The sequence below is a fragment of the Buteo buteo genome, chromosome 2 (genome assembly GCF_964188355.1).
Source record: "Buteo buteo chromosome 2, bButBut1.hap1.1, whole genome shotgun sequence".
Classification (NCBI taxonomy): domain Eukaryota; kingdom Metazoa; phylum Chordata; class Aves; order Accipitriformes; family Accipitridae; genus Buteo; species Buteo buteo.
This window is the reverse complement of record NC_134172.1, coordinates 10,686,374-10,710,339: the sequence shown is the minus strand read 5'-3', so window position 1 is coordinate 10,710,339 and position 23,966 is coordinate 10,686,374. Positions and strand designations below refer to the sequence as shown.

The 23,966-nt window shown below is 37.6% G+C and overlaps 1 protein-coding gene across 1 annotated transcript in view; it reads left to right on the top strand.

Moving 5' to 3' along the window:
- The window catches only part of PTPRN2 (protein tyrosine phosphatase receptor type N2), a 662,435-nt gene that overhangs the window by 627,141 nt on the left and 11,328 nt on the right, over positions 1 to 23,966 (top strand). Inside the window, 4 exon segments of the mRNA XM_075022535.1 lie at positions 2,598 to 2,717; positions 3,914 to 4,080; positions 9,711 to 9,764; positions 11,854 to 11,918. Coding sequence (XP_074878636.1) covers positions 2,598 to 2,717; positions 3,914 to 4,080; positions 9,711 to 9,764; positions 11,854 to 11,918 — 406 coding nt within the window.

Genomic DNA, 23,966 nt, shown 5'->3' with positions numbered 1-23,966 from the left:
CCAGTCACAGGCTGTGAGTCGTAGTGAAAATCCCTTCTCAATGGTAAGCACAGGAGATGCAATGACAATTGCTTGTGACAGGGATGACGGCACTAGATTGTATTGCCTTCTTGATTTAGTAGATTTGACTTCTACATTTTCACACAATGACCTAAAAGAAATATTATACCCCAGAGTAACTTTGAAATTGTTTGTTTAAATTAACTTTCATTTGGATTTATGCTTAATGAAATCTTCAGAGATGCAGACAGCCCCTCTCTAATGAAATGCTGTATCTTTGAACCAATGAACAGGGTTGCCAAACTGTAAGGATTCCTCTCTAAACGAGTGGGCTTTTATAATGTTACACTTGGGTGGCACAAGCAGAGTGCTAGATGATTAGTTTATGGTCTAGATCATTGTATTTTTATTACACTCATAAAAACTGTGTTTCTCCTCATTTTCGTAATGGCTTCAATGAGCTTCTATACCTTCTAGAGACACATTAAATCGTTATGTGATGAAAGTACTGATTTAGTGGGGCTAGTTTTAAAGTAAGATACATGTTTTGAATCCTTATCTTAGTCTGATTGCTGACTAAAAAAGGTGAAACTACATTAGAATGAATGAAATCTGTACCATCTTCCTTACACACAAAGAAGGTTCCCAGCTGTGGCCTAAAACAAATGCAATACAAGAAAGATACAAATGATAAGTCTACATCTGTCTATAAAATAAATTCTCTATCAACTTAAAGTAGTTTTGCTGGTTTTGTCGCATTGTGAGTTTTTAACAGGAGGATGAGTGGATTACAGATATTTTTAGTTAAAAAATCCTTTTAAGGGGAAAAAAAGAAGATAAGAAAGATTACATTTATTCATTACATTCACTGTAATTTTTTCCCCACTTCTGTTCAAAATTATGAATTATCCTATTCTGTGCAAACCCTAGATTCATTTCTCTAAATAATTCTAAGCTGGTTTTAAAAGTTGTTTTAATTATGTTGCAAAATGAAAAAAAAAAAGGAGGAAAAATCTTATTTGTTTCTCTATATGCAAGCTATTCTTAAAAGAGAAGACAACATCATTATCCATGAATGGGAAACCTTTTTATTTGATATGTAATTAAAAAAAAATAATCCTTGAATTGAATGTATCATCTCATCTTTGCACAGTTTAGACAAAGGCCTTTTTTGTTTACAAAATTTACATGTCAATACAGTTGCTTATAAATATTTCTGTGAAATAAACATAACCCTTCACAAAAAGAGCAGTTTACTCTTCATTCAGTAATTTTATATGCTAGCAAAAAGACAATGAAAGTTGTATGCAAATATAACATCAATGTACAGCATAATAATAACAGTTTTTAGTGATTATGCTGCTCGGTATTAATTCATAGGAGCCTTTTTGTTCAGCTATGAGCTGTGTTTGGAACAGAGATATGCCAGACCAGAGCATCTTTGCTTGTTCTGCTGTTTGTGGGAGACATCCACAAATCCTTTACTTGAGGATGCACTGGATTCCTGTAGCCTACTCTGTAGCTGGTGTAAATTATTAAGCAATCATGCTGGTAGTGAAGGTACACTGTTTTCCTCTGTTCCTGCTGTACCTGTCTTTTGTGAGTGCACAGTCTGCAGCAGGAGCTGGACTTTCCTTCTACCTCCAGAAGAAGAAAAAAGGAAAGTAAAAGGGGAAAGACAGAAAGAAAAGAGGAAGGGGTGGAGTAGGCAGAGAGAAAGAATGAAAAAGTTAAGGAAAGAAAAATAAAAGAAAAAAGGAAAAGAAAAGATAAGAAGAGAAGAGAGAAAAGAAAAAAGAAAAGAAAAAGAAAGAAAAGAGGATAAAAGAAGAGAAAAGAGATAGAAGAAAAGAAGAGGAAAAGATAAGAAAAGAAAATAAGAGGAAAAGAAAAGAAAAGAAAAAATAAAAAGAAAGGAATAAAGGAAAATTGAAAGAAAAAGGGAAGAAAGGAAGGAAGAAAGAGAAAGTAATGCACATTTGCAACAAATCTTTTATAAGTGTGCTTTTGGAGGGACAATTTCTCCATCTGAAATGTTTCTGGAAGAACAGATTTGGTTTGGATTTTTCCTGCCTTATCCTCATTACTGTTGTTCAGATGCAACTTTTATGATTGTTTCAGCAATGCAGCACTTTAATACCTTTTGCTACGTGGCAAACTGTAAAAAAGACACAGGGTTGAGTACACAAACAGGTTTCAGTACGTGCGACTTTAGTAGGTCCATGGTGCTTTAGTATTAAACATCAAATCGCAAATAGCTGTGTGTTCTGCAAGCATCGTTCAGTGTTCCCTTTGTGGATCTAAAAGTTTGACAGAAAAACAGCTGAACATGGTACCAGGAATGAGGAGAGATTTTGTGGAAGACCCGAATTGAAATCGCTGGAAATTCTTAAATATTTCATGGACGCCTGCAAAATATGGTGCCAGTTTATTCAGGGATTTGAAAGCAGCTGCAGAGTAAAAGTGTCTAATGAAAATGAAATAAATTTCCTGTGAATGGAATAAATTTTGATTGTGTGTCTGAGTGCAGTAATTATACATGCCACGCAGTAATTAGGCAGTCACAATGTGGCCACGGTGTCTTTCTTTGTCTGCAGATGGTCTGGGAGAACGGCTGTGTCGTTATTGTCATGCTGACACCCCTCGCGGAAAACGGAGTCAAACAGTGCTACCACTATTGGCCAGACGAAGGGTCAAACCTTTACCACATCTATGAGGTACCTAAACAAAATATCTGGTTGTAAATGTGACAGTAAGTGTATGGCGTGATTTCATACCGGGCAAAATGGTGTTTAAGCCGATCTAACCTGGAGGCTGAGCTCAGGGCTCTTAAATACTCTTCATGTGCCTTCGAGTAGTTTTAGATTTGCAAAAAATTCAAGTGCAGTTTTTAATAGCAAGGTGGTTTCTGCTGAATAAAACCTAGTAAATAATGAGCCAAGTATTACAATGAAAATAAGGACAATAATTTTGTTTTTCAAACGGTTTTGCAAGTGGTTGAAATATGGAAGCATGTATTTATATTTTATAGGAAAATAGTATTTTTAGAACTAGTGAATTTTGCCTAAGGAAAGCCATATGTATATCTTTATAGAAAAGCCTCTATATAGCTTTAGTAATTAATGCTATCTATTTTTGCCTCTCGCCTCAGTCACAACGACAAATACATATTTTCATTTTCTGCTTTACATTTCTAGCCCAAAATATCATATCACCAGTTTTGTTGCAATGTAACATTGACAATGGCTGTCAGATTTTGCCAGTTGTCCAGCTGAGTAGAGGAAGAAAATAATACCACAATGCCAGATATGAAGAACAGGAAAATGTGAAGAAATATTGTTATTTAAACTAAAATGTGAACAAACTCATTTTCTGAAAAGATGAACTCTGCAAAGAAGCTGCATTTTTAATGCTTATTTTTCTAGATATAAAGAAGAAGATAGTCAGAAGATATAGTCAGAAGACTTTTCTAGATAGTCAGAAGAAACTGACTTTTCACTTCTCATGTGAATTCAACTCAGATTTTTAAGATCTCTGTGAATGGCCTGGGCAATGCATTGTGGGCACTTCCAAGTAGAAAGCAACTGGCAGTCTAACATATTTTCAGGCAGTGTCTTTTGTATTCACAGAACGATATAAAGTTTCAGTTTAGTTATTTTTTTCTTTTGCATTAAAATTGTCAAGAGGATTTTTTATGTTTTCAATAAAATAGCAGTGGCAGCTAACCCCTTCCTGACAACCACACTGACTGCCAAATTAAAAAAAAAAAAAATCCCAGCAATGGCCAATTTGCTAATAAAAATAAAACTTTCATGCGATTCCTTCATCCCAGACATCTTACACCTCCAATCCTGAAGATATGGCTTGCAACCAAAATCGCTGATCTCCATTTGTTCCTCCCTGTGGGGTGTAGGTAAACCTTGTCTCTGAGCACATCTGGTGTGAGGATTTCCTTGTGAGGAGCTTCTACCTGAAGAACCTGCAGACGAACGAGACCCGCACAGTGACACAGTTCCACTTCCTCAGCTGGAACGATCAGAGGGTTCCCACTTCCACAAGATCGCTTCTGGATTTCCGCAGGTAAAGCACAAAGTATGACAGTTCGTTTAAGACTATGCAGATCTGAGGAACTAAACCAGTCCTTTTAATTGTCCTTTAAATATTTCTGGTTTGAAAGGGGGTTCCTCAGCCTGTGATGCCACGGTGCTAAACTAACACAAAAATCTGCAGTAGGTTGATGTGTAGTGTTGTCTCACACATAGATGTTGCCTGGTTTTAAGACATACTCATTTCCCATTTAGAGATTGATACCTTTGCTCCCTTTGTACAGCTCTTCAGTGCTTCTGTATTTTTTTGTTTTCCAAGTATTTATCAATTCTGCAACTTCCAGGCTTTTTGTGTCACCCCCCGCTATGATCCTTATTGCAGGAATCTCACAAATAAATTATGTAGTATGAGCACGCTTGAAAAAAAAAAATCACGATGGAGTCATATGGCAATAACAGCATTCCCGTGGGAGCGTTTGCTCGTAAGGATCAAACAGTGAGGTCTCTAGACCTTCTTTGGATGCAGGAAGGTGGAAATTTGAGAAAACAGATGAAAATGTTGACAAAGCATACCCTCTGGACTTTTAAAGAAAGTCAACGTGGCTTTAAAATACAAATATACAAAGGCAAGACCTTTGAAAGTCCTTGCCACCTTCTCTAATGTTTGCTGTGTCTATCTAAATTTTAATTTGAAAATTAAAGCCATGCATGATAAATACTGGAGCGAAATAATCTTCATTTGATTGCAAACCATGCCCAGTGCATCGTGTGTAGGTGTTAGCATGTATCAGCTAATCCACAGCGATGCGCTTATGATTAATGAAAAGAATCTCCCGGAGGTTTGGGGAGTTGGTTCTCAATCCACAAGCGGCTTGTGGGATCGCATGTTTTCCTCTCTGTACTACAATATTATCTACAACCCCCCAAAGTGATTATAAGGGGCTCAGTGCTCAAAAGGTCCAAACTTGTTTCTTTCAATAAGCTCTGACTGATGCCAGTCGGAGTTACGCATCTGCACCTGAGGGGAGAAGCTGGCGTATATCCAGCGGGAGCTGGTTGCACAGTTGCCTGTTGGCAAGACTTTACCCTTAAAAATTTAGGAATAAATGCCACCCTTCGTCTGTCAGTACTCTTGTACATATTGCAAGGCTTTTCAAAGCAGAGGGTCATCTCGCACGGTGCAGGTCAAGTAACGGAGTACAGCTGTACTGAGGCACTAGGAGCTATGGCTAGTTAAGAATATAAGGATATGCTACAGAGTCGCAATGCAAAAGCAGTACCGGAGGAAGGAAGCACGGCCATAGGATGGAGTTGAAATTGTAATCAAATTTTCAAGGTTTTCTTCCCTGGGTTCAAACTTCAATGTGATTTTTATAGGTTGATTTCCCTTTGCTTGCGGTACTGAGGAAGTTGCCTGTAGTGAATTTCTGTAGTGAAAATTCTGAATTGGTTCCATTAAGCTGTGTGAGGCTGCAGCACGGAGCTAACACAGTGTCTGATTTTGCTCTTTTTGAAGTTAGTGGGAAATCTGCTAGCAATTCTAACTAGACTATAAATGAGCCTGTACAGCCAGGACATCTGAAGTTCGGAGCACCTCGACTCCGACTTGCTTCAGTAAGAATTGAGGTCCCTGCATGAAGTGCAGGATTAGATCTACAGTAAGTCACCGTTCACATCGCCAAGAAAGCACTTCTTAGAGTGACATTGTGTAAGGGTTAAATAGCCATCTTGAAGAAGTGTTGTGCAATACTTTGAAAAAGAAAAATTATAACTAGATGAGAAAAGTAGTGGAGCTCCCATTCTTTGCATTTAAAGCCAGTATGGGAATGAACCTGTTAAGTTTTAATTGAATTCTGAGTGTTCATTTCATATGTATTCACAGTCCAGTGTAGGGTACTGTAATCATTTGCTACGTGCAGATTTTGTACAATGAACTCATAATACTGAATGCATAGTAAAATTCCCCCTGAAAAGGAATTTTGGCATGCACAATAGCAGGTCGATGAATCTCAGTTTTCTTGGTCATCTGATGTTGCTGGTTTTTTAATGACAAAAAAACTAATGCACTATAGCTAAAAATAATGTATTTGGAATTAATTTATACAATACATGTTTTGCACCTAAAGCTACCTATTTAAAGGACAAACTCTGCTGGATTACGACAGCTGAGTCATAAAGCCCCCAAAATAAATGTCTGACAGCGCTACCATACTTGTAGTAGGGTAGTGCTAGGAAGGGGCTGCTCTCATTTCTTTTAATCTTATCTATGTTTTTATGTGCATTCAGTGTGTTTGTATATATATATGGATATGTGTGTATATTTATATATTCACATACATATATGAAATTAAGCATATACATAACCAACCCTCTATTTTTTATAATTCATCACCAAGAAAAATTGGATTCCCAAAATTACCTTGCCCAGAGTCTGTGGAAATATGGACCTTAAAATTTTTATTGAAGTAAATTTTGCAAGTCTCTTTGAAAACTGAAAGCTTACATTTCTCTTACTGTGTATCAGACAGTGTTTTAGATGATTTTGCATCTAGCAGATACATTAAACCTTGCAGAATAATCTGTCATACTTTCATAATGTAGGTATAAATTGCCAAAAAGAAATTATTCTATATATTTTAAAAATCTGTACAAAAGACAGTCCCTGAGAGGTGAGGCTACTACAGAAACCACTGGTCAGTTTTAAATGCTTCTGGAGTCCTAATTTCATTTTGAACAATAGACCAATCATTATTGCTCTGGACTAGCTTGTTAGTCATGCACTGATATGTGTAATTAAATATTTCTTGAGCCCAGAGGGAGCACATTTACACTTTAAAGAGGGACTGCTAAGCTAAAAGATAATTAGCATCACATGTGAGGGCTTTGCTTAAAATATATATCTATTATGCTATCACTTCTCGCTGTGTGCAATGGCATTTACTAACACTGCTCACTTTAAAAATGGACAAATTCTTATTTTGCCAGCTAATTAGCGGTTGCCAGTGTCATTTTTGTGATGTTGCAGCTAGTAATATGAGCCCAGTTGCATAGTCACAAAAGTGATCATTGGAAACTGTGACTCTGCTGCAGGGACAATGTGGGAAACCCCTTTTCTGAGCCTCTAACGACCTCTGACCTTTGCTTGCTGATGGTTTGCATGATGATTTCTTTTTCACTCAATGAGCCAAGGGTTGGTTTGTATTACTAATCATTCTTTCTAAGTTAATTCTTCCTGTATATGTGTATATATATAAAAAATATATATTTTCTTCAACATTCAAGAACTTTGCTTACTGATGAATTTTCAGCTCACTCTCATTAGCCAGAACTAAGAATGAAATGAGATGTTGCTGCACTTCTAAATATTTTCATAAACTATATATAGACAAAGCTATGAACCAGCTGGATTGAAATCCTTTGTTTTAATGTGTTTTCTGAAATGTGTGATAATGAAAATGTTTGAAACGCCTTCAATAAAACTGACAAACATAAGGTGTCTTTCGCTAACATGTGTCTCTGGCTGTCTGATTTACTGGGAGGTCTGATTTACTGATAGGTTTAGATCGAGTTTGTCATTGAAATTGTATTAGGACTTTGGTAGATGGCTAGTCTCAACTTGCAAATATCCTATTAGTGGTGCCATACAAGGAACAAAGGAACCACACAAGCAGAAAAAGAAATGGTAAATACCCCTCTGTAGTTATTAGCTTTTATTTAATACTTTAAATGCAGAAACGACTCTTTACTAATGCACATGATGGGGGTTGGGGGGGAGGATGACCAGCTGCACATAGAACGCAGACTGACTATATCAGATGTTACAGACATTTCAAATCTAATTTACTGTACAATACAAAACATAAATATCAGTCTTTATATTGTGTAGAAGGAGATGATCCTCAGATATGACCATCAAGAATTGAATGGTTCATTCATATGAAAACTCTACTGCAGCTTAAGTCATTGAAGTTTTGCTTGGTAGTGCCTGCGTATATATGCATTTATGGACATATAAATGGGCCATTTAACTTCTAAAGTCAGGTGCATCTCAATGACTTGCCACTTATTTCATAGAACATTGTTCTATGAAATAACATTGTTCTACTGCGTTAATTACATACATCCAAGGAATATAAATAAAGACAGAATGGCTCTGCAAGTATGATTTATATCAGTAAGCAAAAGAGTAAGAATTGTGAAAAATGCCTGAATTCTAATCTTTAAAGGGAGTCATTACAAGAACTTAATACTGTTATCAAGTTTGGTTAGAACCTTAAATAATAAAAAGGAGAATGTGAAAACACAGTTTCATGAGACATCACCAACATTTCTGTAGCCTGTTTGGGTTGAGTTCCAGGTATCTCGACTCCCTGTCAGATTTAGAAGTTTAGGCATCTTCAGGCTATACTGTAAGCAATGTTTAAAGATATATGCATGTTTTCACAGCACAGATGTTAGTGAATAGATGAACAGCCAAGAACTAAATGATTCAGTAGGTTAGTTATGCTTTAAAATTCATAATAACATCATACCACAGTTGCCAAATTCCAGCAGCTCACTTCAGTTTAGCAGTCAGGATCCTGTGTAACACTTGTGCTGAGCTGGGGACTATTAGAGGGTCTGGCCACCCCTTGGAACCCTATGAAATGGTTTTATAGGAGACCGTCTAGCTCCAGTAAACTCAAACATCTCATCAAGTAAATTGAATGAAAGGGTTTGATTTTGTGAAGCAATGCTTTCCCATTTTAGCCTTTATTCAGCTTGCCTTGTTAACATATGTGTGCATATTTTATGTTTTTTTGGGCCTGTAACATACTCGACATGCAAAATATATCCTAGAGCAGAAGAGAGGGTTTGGGATTTTGGGTTTTGTAAGGAAATTTTAAATAGATTTAAACCAACTTTGTGGGCTCTATTCTTAGACTGAGTATCTTGGTTTGCTTCAGCACTAGTTAATTCCGTCATTGAGTTTACATATCAGCAGACCTGTTCTATAGCTGTACTTTTATTGATTGACTTCACATATATTCTCTTTCCACTGAGAATGTTTAACCAGGAAGCTGTAGCAGACAATAATGTGTAAATATTAAATATATAAGACTTCTGCACTAGAACCAAAGCAGTAAAGCTTACTGATGGTTTTAGTTATTTTTACCAAAATAGATTACATTTAAGAATTTTGTGGGAAGCTTTTCAGGAGATTTGGTATTTGCCTTTCTGGGGAGAACTGGGTTTACAAATCAGCACACATTGTACAAAGTATACCAGAATAGCCATTTTTAATTCTGGATTCAGTTTGATGCCCCTTGATATTTCTTTGAGCAAGCTTATGAACTCAAAGCTGGCTTTAAAATTAAAGCATCTTAAGATAATCTTAGTTTTGGAGCTAAGATATGAGACATTTGAGAAAAAGAGATCATTTATTTTGCCTAGCCAACAGCAATAATGGGATGTTTTCTGGGATTTCTACTGCAGCAAAGCAGAAGCAAACTTTAAAAAAGACTTATGTATGTAACAACTGCTTGTTATATTAGGAAACTATCAACCTGACTGTTTCTTTCAAGATTGCAATATTTGCACTTTTTTATTGCTTATTTTTGACAGTTGGCTAAGGAAACAGTATGTAATATGCTTAATTAATTTTTTGTGTCTGTTTTATTTCAGAAAAGTAAACAAGTGCTACAGGGGTCGCTCTTGTCCAGTAGTTGTTCATTGCAGGCAAGTACCATTTCTGAAATAGCTTTAGAGAGCTTTGTATGTGTAAGAATTTAATATAGATATAAACAAAACGGGCAAATTAAAGCTTTAGATGAATCACTAAACAGACAGTGAGGTAGGGTGAAGGTATTAAATATAATTCAATTGCTTTTTAATGCTAATTAATACTTAGGTTCTGTTTTCATAATCAAATTGTCCTTTCCTATGATTTCGTAGATGTTGTGCCATGACTTAACGATGTATGGCCACCCTTTCCAATATAAGTAGCACTTCAATTTCATAAATCTCCTTCAAAATGATAGTGGTTCCTTGCATTCCTTCCTTGCATAGTCTTCTTTATTTTATTAACACTCAGTTATGTTTTATTTCTTCTTTGCTTACTTTTAGTGATCATGGTAAGAAGAGGGCAATCTCAGGGAGTGGAAACCTACCCAGAGATTGAGTAATCCTTTAAGCACAGATTATCTTTAGGCCTGAGAGTCTGGTAGATGCACATGAAAACTATCGGGCAGGTCAATGGAAAACTATACCATAATAACGTTAATGTTTGGTTTTGCCATTGGAGGTTCTCAGTTATAAGGAGAATGTTGCATTTATTTATCGAAGATATTCATGTAGATAAGGAAGATAGAAAACCAGCCCTGCTAAGAGGCAGGTTGTTTGACATGTAGGACTCTACTTTGAGTGGGAGTGAGGAGGAAGGGGAGCTCTTTCTCCCGTGTGGCTCAGCAGAGTCACCTTCCACTGGATACGAGTTGCCCCTCTGCAGAGGTGAATGCTCTGGAGGAGGCTTGTTTGCCTTGCCTTCAGGAGGCCTGAGAAAAGAAACATTTGATGCAGAATGAAGAGCCTTCAAGTTTCTTGCTTTCCTTACTGTGATGGATGGAAATGTCTACTGTTGGCTCAGTAGTTTTTGTTTTTATTGGGCCTGATTGCTGCCTTGTCTCTCATTATTCAGCTTAACTAATAAGATTGTGTCTTTGTTCCCTTCATAGACATAGAAAAAAAAAATTATTACCATTACCTCCTTTTCTCTAAGCAGTGATCTAGTAACTGAAAGAAAAAAACCTCTGTCTACAGAGACTTAACAAAAATTAAGTTTCATAGCCTGCCTGTAAACAGAATGTAATAACGTGCTTCACGCTGTTCTATTATTTTTCCTTTCATTAATTCTTGTACACAAATTGAGCTATCAATAAAAATAATGGCTTAATTAATAAAACTACATACCAGTCTAATTGGTCACACATGCACCTTTGTAAAAATTTTGGGGAAGGAAAGAAAAAAAGCTTTTACTTAAAGTCTTAATTATGTTTGCTAACAGCGGCTCTAAAAGAGCATCACGCTGGCAATTACACGTTGCTCTCTGAAAAGGACACAAGCTGCATTCAGATTAGGGAGCTTTCCCCCTCCAAAGGCTTGGTCTTACATCTCTGAGGAAGGGCTGATGATACACAAAAGTTAAAGCTGTTTCTTAGGAATTACATGATAAAATTTTTTCTGGTCATTGCAACTAAGGAAGAATTAAAGGGAAAGGTAAAAAGAAAAAGCAAACCACTCGTGATGTATAGTGAAGAAAGATTGCTGTCCCTCAGTAATCAAATATTTTGGTTCTCAAACAGGTCTCTGTATGCATTCCCTCTGACCACTGTGTTCAAATGCAATCTGTGACATTTTGGGACCATTCTGGATAATGTTGTGGCCTAGCTTATTCTGTGGTTCTTGATCTTATATACAAGTGACTATAAGCTCATTATATGTATACTTTTTGAACAGAAACGGTATCCTGTTTTAGAGCTAGTGACTTTTCCACTGTTGTTTAAAATGCTTTTCTTGCATAAACACGACTTGGCTTAAAAAAATCAAAACAAAGCCCTGTTATCCATGCAGGCTAATAGTTAATCTTCCATGAACAGCTTGTGCTAATTCAGTGCAAGCTTTCTCTCCTCCCTCAGTACCCTACTTTAGCTCCTCGTTCTCTCCTCTTCCCCCATGTGTAACAGTATAACATTAAGGGCAGGTACCTTCATGTTGAGTCTAGATGCACATTGATAGGCTTTATTTTTTCTTTTTTCCTTTCTGTTGGCAGCGATGGTGCAGGAAGAAGTGGAACCTACATTCTAATTGACATGGTTCTCAATAAAATGGCCAAAGGTGAGAATCAAAAGGCTTGTTACTTCCTTGGTACTGAAAGATGTGCTTATGTTGCCATGACAACGCAGGGAGCAATATTCACAGAAAATCAGAGAATAAATTAGAGGCAAATTGTACTCTTTCCTGAACGTTCTTAAGTTTTATTTTCACAGCAATATTTCAAACAACAAACCCAAATGCAAATGCTTTGTGAATGAGCAGGTGTTTTTGTGCTGTTGAGAAGTATTTGAATTTTTAAATTTATCATTTAAAATAGTTATTACAGTTTTTAGAAGATACCTTGGGGCTGTACAGTCCTTATTTAGTGGTTAAGTGAGTTAGGTCCTGGGCTGCTTCATGGCTGTTGCCTAGTCCTCTGTCAACTACCCAGCCACGATGGTCAAATGTGATTACTTTTTGTAGCTGCCCATTGCCACCAAAGCACCAAGAAGAGTTGGTACCAGACCAGGCCTCGTGTGCTGCACAAATTTGTCTCTTAGAAGGAAAAAGGCTGTAGTGAACAGGACAGAGGGATGAAAATAAATCAGCTAATGCTCTGTTCCCAGTTCTGCCACTATCTGTTCAATATTGAACAGTTTATTTAACTTCTGTGTTCCTTAGTTTCCTTATCTATGAGATGTAATTTTATTAAATGGGAAATCATCTGTCAACATAAATATGTACCGTTGTTTGTTTAAAATGAAGTCTATAGATTCTCTAGAGATTGGGACCGTTCCTTTACTTTTTATTGATTGGTAAATGCTTCATGGTGGGAAGTACTTGAGATATCCTGAAATAACCTTTGTATGTTAGAAATAAACCAAATTTTTAATACTGATACTGTCTTCAAAAGGAAGGAGGGTAAAAGTGGGCATGTAAACCTGACCATATGTTAAAAAGACATAATAGTCAACTTTATTTATATACTGTACCTCTTCCTCATGCCTTTGGCAATGTTTCTATCACAGTGTCATAGAACTGCATTTTAAGAGGAAGAGAACTCTTGTGAGGTTGAAAATAAACAAAAAATAGTCATTTGCCTTTCTCAATTCTGAACCCGAGTTAAGCCATCTTGATCTGGCATTATGCACATATGTGTATTTAAAGAAAAAATATTAATTGTAAAAATGTATATTAATTTATATAGAGAAACAATATTTAGTTCTTTGAGTTCTAATCACTCTACAGTTGTTGTTTAAAATCTTCTAACATAGACATATTTTTAAACGTAGTCTAAAAATACACTCCATGCTTTGCAGTCATCTGCTATCGCATCCTGCATATCCCAGTCCTGTGGGACATAGTGGCATTCTATCCCGTTAGAAAGAAGGGTTTAGCTTTTTTTTTTTCTCTCCAGATTCTGTTAACATGTCTCGTCAAACGTGGACTGAATTTTCTGCCCGTGAGCATCATGTGGAACTTGCTGCTGATGTTAGAAGTTGTGTGTTTGCCTTCTCCTTAGCACTGTACTGCAAATAAATTTTTCAGTGGGATGGGATTAGTTTTTCATGCTCGTTGGAAAATAGGTTTTCGCTCTGTGAAGAAATATGGAGATATCTGCAATGCTTGTTACGTGCCACGTGACAGCCTAGTCTTTAAAAATCGGAGCGATGGTATGTCGTAAAATTAACGTAGACCTTTGTTAGGTATTTGTTCGGCTCATTTCAGCCATCAGCAATGAGAAACCGTAATGAAAACTAGATTTAAAGTATATGCAATTTACTTGCATAAAGAAGTAAATGAGAAGTATTTTCTAGCTTGGGGCTTTCAGCCACTTAAGGGAGGGTTGACTTTGTTGTAAAAGCACCGAAGAATGCCATTTATTGACTCCATTGTACCATGTAATGTCAAATTCCATTTTAAGTGTGGGCTTAGCGCTTCACAATACCAGACAAGTCATGTGAAACTGGCCAGAGAAAGGCGTCACAGGGCTTTTTGGAGATCGGTCACCCCCATTTTGTTCTTGACCTGCTCCCCTCTGCCCGTGGGGGTGTGCGACGCGAAATCCCCTGACCTGGTGCTTTGGCTGGGGTTTAAATGAAAGATCAAAGGGCAGAGCGGGCATCTCAGCCCTGCTGAGGTGGGCCTTTCCCAGGCTGTCACACTGTGCGGCCGCCAAAGGTTTTGTTCGGGCGGGAACCGAGGCCCAGCCTGTGCGGCCGGGGCCCTCTTTGTCTGGCCTGAGAAGCTGGAGGCCCAGGTTGAGGATCCAATGTTCATCAAATGATCAAAGGCCTGAAGCCCTGGACATGAAATCTTTCTTTCCATTTCCTTTTCTTAGAGAATGAATTGCACGAGTGGCAAAGAATGCCCTTTCCAAAGCTTTTATGTGGAGTGCGAGGGCTAACTTCAGAGTCCTTCAGCACTAAACATAAAAATGTAAGTGCACTTTCAATCTGGGCCCAGCTGCAAGGCCAGCATCTAGTAACATTTCTTTCAAAAAGGCTTTTAAGGATTAAGGCCTTCAGTCTTTCAAAAAAAAAAAAAAAAAAAAAGAAAACGGACTTTTAAGAATAAACTTAGAATAATTTGAGTTTCTTGTTCCACTGTCTGGTTTATTAGAAAGTAGACAATAATGCATTTTTAAATCAAAGTAAATAGAGGAGTACTTAGTTTCGGCAGTGGGAAAGTAGAAAGCAATCAATAAATGCCTTGGCTCTTTAGTGGGGTTTTTAATAGGGTAAGTTGAGAAAAGGAGCTCCTTTTTCATGTAATGATTTACTTCCCTGCATTCTCTTAGACAGTTAACTGTAAATGCCTGTGTCATTTACAATTTCTTCTCCTACTGCTCATTGAATTAGTGCTAATACTTAGTCTATTAAACACGTTATAAATTCATATCTTCTACTATCTTGCCTGTTGCCATCCCTCATATTATTTTAGATGCTGAAAACCACCAGCAAGGGAACTGTTCCTAAAGCCTAAAGCGGGGGAAAAGAAACCAAACTGGGGAGGATTTTGTGCTTGACACCTGCCCCATCAGTCTGACAGCCCCGACCGCTTCGAGAAAGCGGGAGCGAAATTTAAAAAAAGGCAAAGCATGCTACTTTAGTGCACCTGCACGATGGTAAAAGTTAGTCCCAAGGGTAGAAGTGTGTACTTGAGGGGTGGTTTGGGCTGGCGGGAGGGCACGCAGAGCTCGCCCCGAGCGGACGGGAGCCCCCGCGCAGCAAACACCTTCCTGGCCCCCGGCTGCCTCTGAGAGCCGGGCAGCGCTGGCCCGCGGGACTCCCGCCGGCTCTGCACAGCATCAGGAAGGATTTCCTGTTGGGTCGGGTTTTTAATGAATTTCACTATCCTCTGAGCAGCAAATGGAATGACTGCATCTGTGCATTCACTCCAAACAGCCACATTAAATAATCTTGTTAGATACTGGAACAGTCGGAGAACAACGGTGCCTATTCAGTGCTATCATTCCTGTGTCGTGTCAGCGGAAAGTTTTAAATGCAAGTGGATCCTTTTGTTTAGTTGCTCCAGTAACTTAGTGCTGCTATTTATCATGTAGTTTATTACTATAATTATTTTTCTTGCTAGATTCATATGCAGAGTAGTTACAAGACCCTGTTCCTATACCCATCAAAGTAATAACAAAAATGAAAGAGTGTTGAATCTGGTCTTACAGTAACACGTTTAAATACTATTTAACATGATTTAACTATGATAACTATTTAACTGTGATACTGTTTTTACATGGGTGTTACAATTTTAAGACAGTTACCAAGTCACCTCTCATTTCATTGACAGTTTAGGACAAGCTTTAGTGAGAAGTTGAGAAGTGATTCATTTCAACTCCATGCGTGCTTCCATGATTTAAATAAATACAGAAAATGATAATGGATTGGTTTTGTAGGTAACAATGCTTGTTGGATTTTTGACAGAGACTGTTTTCCTGAGGCTGATTTCTGCTGAGAATTTCACTGTTCTTGATGTATTTATGAGTTTTATCCTTTGTTACTAGGGAAGATAAACTGATTTAGATTTAGTCTACTTGATATTCCTTCCTCACCCCAAACTGACAGTAACTCCAAGCTGATCAGGTTTTTTCTTTTTGTGTGATCTAGAGAAAAGTTGAGAATTTTCTCATTTCTTGTCTTTCCTGCAGGCTTATTGTAGTGACTAAAAGTCTGATATATTGCAAGACATTTTTATTGAGTGTTTCTGGCACGAAAAAGAAAAAAAAAAAGAGATTATGAGTCTTCCCACTTTCATTTTTCTGAACTGAGAGGCTTGGATAGTGTAGATAATAGTTTGATTTTTAGATATTAATCCAGCCAGCAACTGCTTAGGGTTTGCTGACCATCCATTTTCTTGTGTTTGAACGAGCTGGAACGAGATGAGTCAAAGGGAAGGCGAATATGAATTTTAAAATCCTTTTAAAGTATTGATTTCTGAATTCTAAAACCCAGCAAAAAGATTCGATTTAGCAAAGCCGAACCAACGGTTTATTCTCTCGCATTCAAAAGCTTGGATTATAATTGATGAGCACACACGCTCTGGCCTGGGCTGGCTGCGGAGGTTATCTCCCCAAGTCCTTTCCTTGCCCCCGCTACCCTATTGTCTGAGGGTCTTGTGAGTCAGCTCCTGAGCAGATGCAGTTTGTACCGTGACATTTTAAGGCAAAACAAAAGATTCCTTAATTCGCCTTCTGACTCATCGTGATCAAATGATTTTGGCTAATCTGAACCCTTGCTGAGGTTTTGCTTATCTGCTGTGTGGATTTAACAATCATAATGAAGTTGTGGGGTTAGCTCCTCTCTGAAAGGATTTTATGAAAGAAAATGCTTGCCCATATTCATGTTAAAATGGATTCAATCTGCTTATTTTTGCTTATGCAAAGTCTGAGAAAATTCTATTGTTCAGTTGTGCTGATAGAAGTCTAGAGCAGACTTATTTCTGACATGCTTTTGGTGACCGAGATAGTATTTCTTCAGCCCAGGATCCAGCTTCTCCCATGAAAATAAAACTTAACATACTACATGTCATACAGTAGTTGAGAGAATATATATTGTAGAAGAGAGGGGGTTTTTAAATGGTATTTAATGGTAAGAGGGCAAGAAGTAGGAATAAAAATAGGTGATATATTGAAGAAAAATTTACAGCAGAAAAATTCAGGACTTAAAAATTTAATTGTTTTCATGTTCTAAGTTTGAATCGATCACATTGCCGGTCTTTGAGATTTGGGTGAGATAGATTATTATCTCTAGGAAAAAGGAAAAAAATTCAGGCCAGTAAAGCCAAAAAATTATGTTTTGCTTTGTGAGGTATTGTGCTATCCACAAGACTGCTTCAGTTCTCAGCAGCAATAATGCTAACCATGTAAATCTGAAATGTTGCTATTTCAGTTTCTGAAGGAAGTTCGTAGTGTCCATGTAAACATATCATATGTTATAAGGCTGTTTTTTCAAATGAGCTACATTTATGTATTGTAACTTTTATGTAATGAGTTACCCTGGAAACACAATTAGGCAAATAGTGCTCATTCTTGCAGCCTTTCCCAGCAGATAATTAATCACAATGAGAGCTGGGCCCCCAGCTACATGCAAAAGTGTATAGGGAATGTATAGGACAGTTTTTTGCGGTCCAGCCTGTGATGCTTAGCGAACTCTCGCTATTTAAAATAGTGCTTATTTCCTTTGCAAAACACATTTTGATGTTTGAAGCTTGAAAGCTTTTGACACATTATTGACACTATAGAGTCCTTGATCAACAGTTCATAAAATGAAGATAAAAATGTAGCATGTTCTACAAGCTTCTGTTGTGAAATGAATTAGTGACCACAGGGAAGGTGGTGTTGGTTGATGTCTCCTAGTGTATGTTGTATGGACTGCATTTTTAATGGTTTCCTTTATGGCATATAGAGATTTCAAACAAAAAGCAAACAAGTTATTGATGTAATTTCTTTGGCTTTTTTCTTTTTTATATAGTTTAGTGGTCAGGTGTTACTCTAAAAGAGCCATATTTCTTGAGTTATTTGCTGTTCTGAGGATTTTATTGGAAAAGAATCAGGACTAGGAAAGTGTGGTAGAAAGCAATCCTAATTATTCAGGGTTTGGGGCAAATGAGTTGTGAAGACAGACTGATCAGACATGGGCTATTCCTTGGGAAAGGGAGCACGAAGGGGGGTCCCCATAGAGCGTTAGAAGACCCTGAAAGGAATGTATTGATGTCAGTAAGCAGCTTGAGATAGTGACTAATTTGAAAACAAGAGGTCATTGACTGAAACTAAGGAGGAGACAAGCAGATAAGGAATTTGGGCGGCATTTTTTCACACAATAGGTAGGTTAGAATATGGAAAAGTGAAAAAGCTGGTCATAGAAGTACTGTGGTATCAGTTTGAGAAGCAGCTGGGAAAATGTTTGGAAAAAGAGGTTTATATACAGAGTGAAGAACTACTTTTTTTGGAGCTAATCTCATGCAGCAGTCCATAGAAGGATTTGACGAGAAATGTTTAATTGACCAGATGGTAGTCTTCTGGCTGTAAAGGGTACATACAATGTATATTGCCTAACTAAAATGTAATTATTCCACAACTTCTATAGCTGGATCAGTTTAGTCACTTTCAAGGATAAACTTCATTGAAGAATGAATCCATAATAGTTGCATCTTTTATCCAGGTCACTCCATGTACTGTCTTGGAAAGCATTGCCACCTACATGCAATGTAAAATGAAAGTAATGTCAAATGTAGTTATTACAATGTAATAGATTTCATGTGGGCGAGCTACTTCTGTGTCCCCGTAAAGAAAATTCACATTTTCTGAAGGGAACTCCCAAGATTTTTTAGAGCCAGCTGAGGCATGTTTTCTGAAATGTCGTTTTTGCAACAGCACCTTACCTTTGTTTGTGTTTGATTCAGCATGTGGAGATGAACTGCCTCTCAGGTAATTCGAGAGTAGTTTCTGGAAGAAGTACTAAAAGAAGCAAATTGTGTAGAACTGTATGGAGGCTGATACTGGGGAACACCTCAAAGCAGGCAGTCACAGCACACCCACAGTTCTTGCTGTATGTACACTTTGTATGTGTGTGTGTGTGTGCACACATGTCTGTGTAAGTGGAATTTAGATGTGTGCACTGGTATTTTCTAGAGTGACCATAGGTGATTATGGGATATCTTACCCCATATGGAATATAACTCATTAACTTCTATTTCTTGCATGTAGTAATTTAGGCATATTCCTTTTACTTGTAACTTCTGGAGAGGCTGGAGGAAATCTAGATGAGAAAGAGAAACAATTCCTGTATGGTATAGAATGTGATGTGACATTTCTCATGCACAATGGGAGTGGGGAAGGATTGGTCCTCAAATTAGCATCCATTTGCATTCAGTTACAGTGAGTAGTTTCTGCATGTTTTTTCTCATTGACAAAGGATATTAGCTTAAAAGCTGACATGTCAATAGTGGATTTCTATCCCTGCAAGACTGTTAAAATCAGTGTAAGCTTAGAAGCATTATTTTCCTGTAGCAGTTATAAAATATTAGGCTGTTCCTAGGTGTTCCATCTTCAGTATCACCTTCCTTTGGATTGTGTACTGACAAAGCCATATCACTTACATTTATGCATTTATAACATGCTGTTTTCAAGTATTAATATAAAATGTGTAAACAATAACATATTATGTAATGTATACTCTGTGTGTATATGACTGTCACAATAATTTTCATTACATCACTTTTATTACTTTAAGTACTCTCTTCTCCATTTGTATGCTTGCTTTGCCTGTTGGGTTCTTTTGTTGTGGTTGGTTTGGTTTGATTATTTTTTTTAATAAAGGAAGTGGAATTTTAATTTAGGTCACTGTTAGGTGTATAGAAGCACTTATGTATTTTGTCTGAAATTACAGACAGTTTACTGATTCAGGTGTACGTTGGGTCCATCCCTAACTACATACACTCATGCACACAGATTTTGTTCATCTTGGAGAGAGAATAAGCTTTTAATGAAAATGCCAGCCTGAATACACTTATCTTTTTTGTTATCTTTAAAAGTGTGTCCCTCACTAGGTTTTTGCTGATGCTTTCTCTTTCCATGAAAAGCATCAAATGGTCCTCCTGGCCAATAGCAAAATTCCAGCAGCTACAGCAGCAGACATCTGGATAACTACAAATGAAAATTGCTTTAATTTTTGTAGTTTGTAGCTGTTGTTCAGCTCCCTTTTTAAACTCTAATATTTACAATTGTTTTTATTTAGCGGGCACTCAGACAATGCAAGTTGAAGGAAGAAAATGCTCTTGTTTCTTTGCAGCAGAGTACTATACAAACAGCAGTTACTCTTACAACACGCTTTTCACTTCCATGGCCTTCCCTACACCATACTGCAACCAGTTTATCTTTTCATTGTGGTTCATGTGGCTTTTTACTTTTTCATTTCCATCAAAATTGCCAAACTGGGCAGGTGAGGGCAGAGGGGAAGGCAATAGACACAAAACACAGATCTCAAACACTGTTAGATTTGGCAGATTCTGGCATTTGTGATCCCGAAACTGCAGAGCAAAAACTCAACTCTTTTCAATCCAGGTTCATTCCAGCTAACTTTAGCCATATAAAGCATCTAGCATTAAGCATCTTGCCTAACCTAGTTGTCTAGGTCTCCTCAGTCATCAATGGAGAATGGTACGCACCTCTGGAGGATAATTCTCAGGCAAAGGAATTGCCCATCAGAGCTTCCCCTCTCTCTCTTAGCTGTTGGGAGAGGAGATGACTAACTCTGATTCGCACTTCAAGGATGGCTGGAGTAGAGGAGATGAGGCTGGGCCTTTGAGACTAAGCTAGTTAGTAAATATTACCGGTATGCCATTAAAACTAATGGTCAGTGAAGAAGTGGTGTTACACTCCCCCTAGTTATGACCCTTTCTTCTTTAATCAGATTGAGTTTGCCCCTCATATGGTGTGATTAAATGTTTCACTGCAACATTAAGTACTCAATGGGGCAAACACTCGCCGGAGCAGCTACACGAGCTGTCCTTTAGAAGTTGTCAGTAGGAAGCTGGAGGCATCTAGAACTTTGGGGGCGTTGCAAATCTATAGCGTATCTGTGCTACATCCAACGAGCTTGGGTATTGGAAATGGTATAGCTGTGACAGTGTAATAGTCCTTGGGGACTGATATACCCCTCTAGCTCCCCAGAGACCCCTGGGGAGGGGGTTTGTTCCTATACTATCACAGCCAGCACTATAGGTGGGCCCTTTTCGTGTATTAGGCTCCTGGCAGACCTGGATCTAGTTACTGTCTGTCCTTCTTTAGGAGGTTTCTGTCTTTGGGTCTCCACAGTTCACTTTCTACCTCCTTGCTAAGGCAAAGCTGAACACAGAAAAGGGCCAGAAAATGTTGTACTAAACCCAAGAAAGCTTATTTGTCAGAATCCTCACACGGGGAGGGAAGAAAGGCAGCATAAAGCTGCTGTGCACAAGTTTACTTTGACCATGAAGCATCACTACTAGGCATGAGTCATGCAGTCATCACCCAAACATGAAAAACACTTGTATTCTAACTAAACACAGACACGCTGTGATGAGACAGCTCATTGTCCTTGCTGACACTGTATTTTTGCCCTTATTTTCTTTCTCCCATATATTTTTGCTATTTCATAATATTACAAGTGTTCTTCCACGGCACTCCCAACTGCCTGCAAATACTGCATCGTGCGTGACTCTGAGGCTAAAAGCCTGCCGATCTGCAGCATCTTGCAAATATTAATTGGATCTTTTTCAGCTTGTAGCAACAACAGTGGAAAGAATTGCATTAGGGACTCTTCGTTCAAGATTTTAACAAGCCAGTTTTTAATCTGACCTCACAAATCCCTTTGCCCTTCAAGGCCTATTTCAAAACCTATACAATATAATAAATATAAAAAGATGCATTAAGCAGGTAATATCTGACTAGAATGAAACTGAATACTTACTGCTGCAAAAAGAAAGGCACTTGACAGGTCATTTCTGTAGTCCCCTTAGTACCCTGGTTTTTTTCTGTTGGGATAAATGCTTATTCCCATACAGATCATCATCATCTTCTTAAGGAGAAGTGGTAACAATGCTAATAATCCCACATTTACAACTGCTCAGCATGACTCCTACATCATATATTCAGCTTTGTGATCACTTTATGATCAAGGGGAACAGAAAAAGGGCTGAGAAAGATGCAAAGGGTGTTGGAAAAAAAAATTAGAGTATCTATCTAGGTCCTCACCTCTCTAGTGTCCAAGTACCTTGTAATCATTAATGGATTTGCCTTCATAACAACTTATTAAGTAGGAAAAAGATGGTTCATTTTATAAATGATGGTGGGAAACATAGGGTGAATTTAATGATTTAACCAAAGTGGTGCAGGAAGTCAGAGTCACAGTCTGGAAGAAAATTCAAATGTATCTAAACATAGCAAACTAATGACCAAGCCATCCTTTAGGACTCAGTAACAAATTTATAGCCGTTCTGCAGAGTTATAATCGTATCTTTTTGAGGGTATATGCTGGTAGATCTGAAAGTTGTTCCCCACTAGAAAAATCCTTTTTAATTTAATATTTATGAGTGATATGTATTTGTGAAACATTCACAAAGAAAACTCCTCAGTTTGGGTTATTTAAGAAGAAACCCCCACACACAAATAACTGCTTTGATGAAGTATTTAAGGATTATTTTATTTTTATAAATATACAGAAAATTCAGAACTTCTAGACTCTAAAATATTCCTTTTAATATAGTCCTTTAATATAAAATTCTATCAGTCTCACAATCTACACAGCACTTTTCATTAGTAATGAATAAAATAGGACTTTTGACTTCACTTTCAATGCATGTTCAAGCCTATTACATAAAAATACTCAAAGCTTATCTTAATTAAGCCAAAATTTCCATACATTTATGTAACAAATGCTGATTGTTCTTATAACTGAAAAAAAAAAAAAAAAAAAAACAGCACATTTTCAGGTGCACAAGCTCTGTGGTTTGCTGAACCTGAAAGCCACTTTTTAATGATATGCCTTCATTTTTTCTTCCCAGCTAATAGATTAAAAGATGTTACCCCTCTCGACAAACTTTGTCATATTCCTGTACCATCACAGTGACAGCAACGCTGCTACAATGTGGAAGGGATTATCCTCCACAGAGTGTTTCTCATGTTTCTTGTGCTTATCAAAATGGGTCCCCTGCCATGTTTAGGGGGAAGAGAAGAGGGAGAAGACTTCATTATTATAGTCATAAAACTAACATTAGGTAATTCATGATGTTTTTAAATATTGCGAGCTGCTGCTGGTCACCTCATGGAGCCTATTGCAGCAGAATTTGGCTAGCTCGTTATTTATTGCAGGAGGAAAAGGGAATTCAACTTTTACCCATGTTTTTATGACATGCTGGATACTCCACTTATGTGACTATCTAAGGGCAAACACTTTAACCCCTTGAGATCTGCTAATCAGGAGCACCAGCTGTTAAGTGCCAGCATGCATCCTGCATTGGTGCCTGCAGGGAGAGAAAGGGTTGCAAAGGATATGACCCTAAACTTCAGAAACCACTTCTCTCCTTGGGGGCAAAATATCATGCAGCTTGCATCTTCTCTTGTTTTCTTTTAGTTTATCCAGTTAATGTTCCTGATGTGGGTTGTTGTGCACTCACTGTGAATGCTTTAAGCCTTTAGGAAGATGATAGTTAATTACTGAAGTTAAAATCTGGCTTGCAGTGGTGTGGAAGTGCTTTCGGAGGTATTTACTCAGCTAGCTCACTGAGCTGCTAAGGGCAGGGGGAAAGCTAGTAGTATCTGGCTCAGTGAATTACTGCAACTGCATGTTCTGTTTAAAAAAAAACACCACATTGCACATTGCACAGTCATTTTTCACAATGCTGCTGGTACAACATTAGCTCAGTCTCACACTTAAGTTCCATTCGTATGTTCATTTAAAACAAGCAATGAAATCCATTGTGAAAAAGGAACCTGTCACAAACACAAACCAAATTTATTCCCTGCAGAGTAAAATACAGTCAAAAGGTGAAAAGGCAGTTCTTTATTCTTTAAAGGCTTCCTCTTTTATCCCTCTCTTTATTTTCTGAAACCAGTAGCACTGTTAAGCAGACAGATATGTA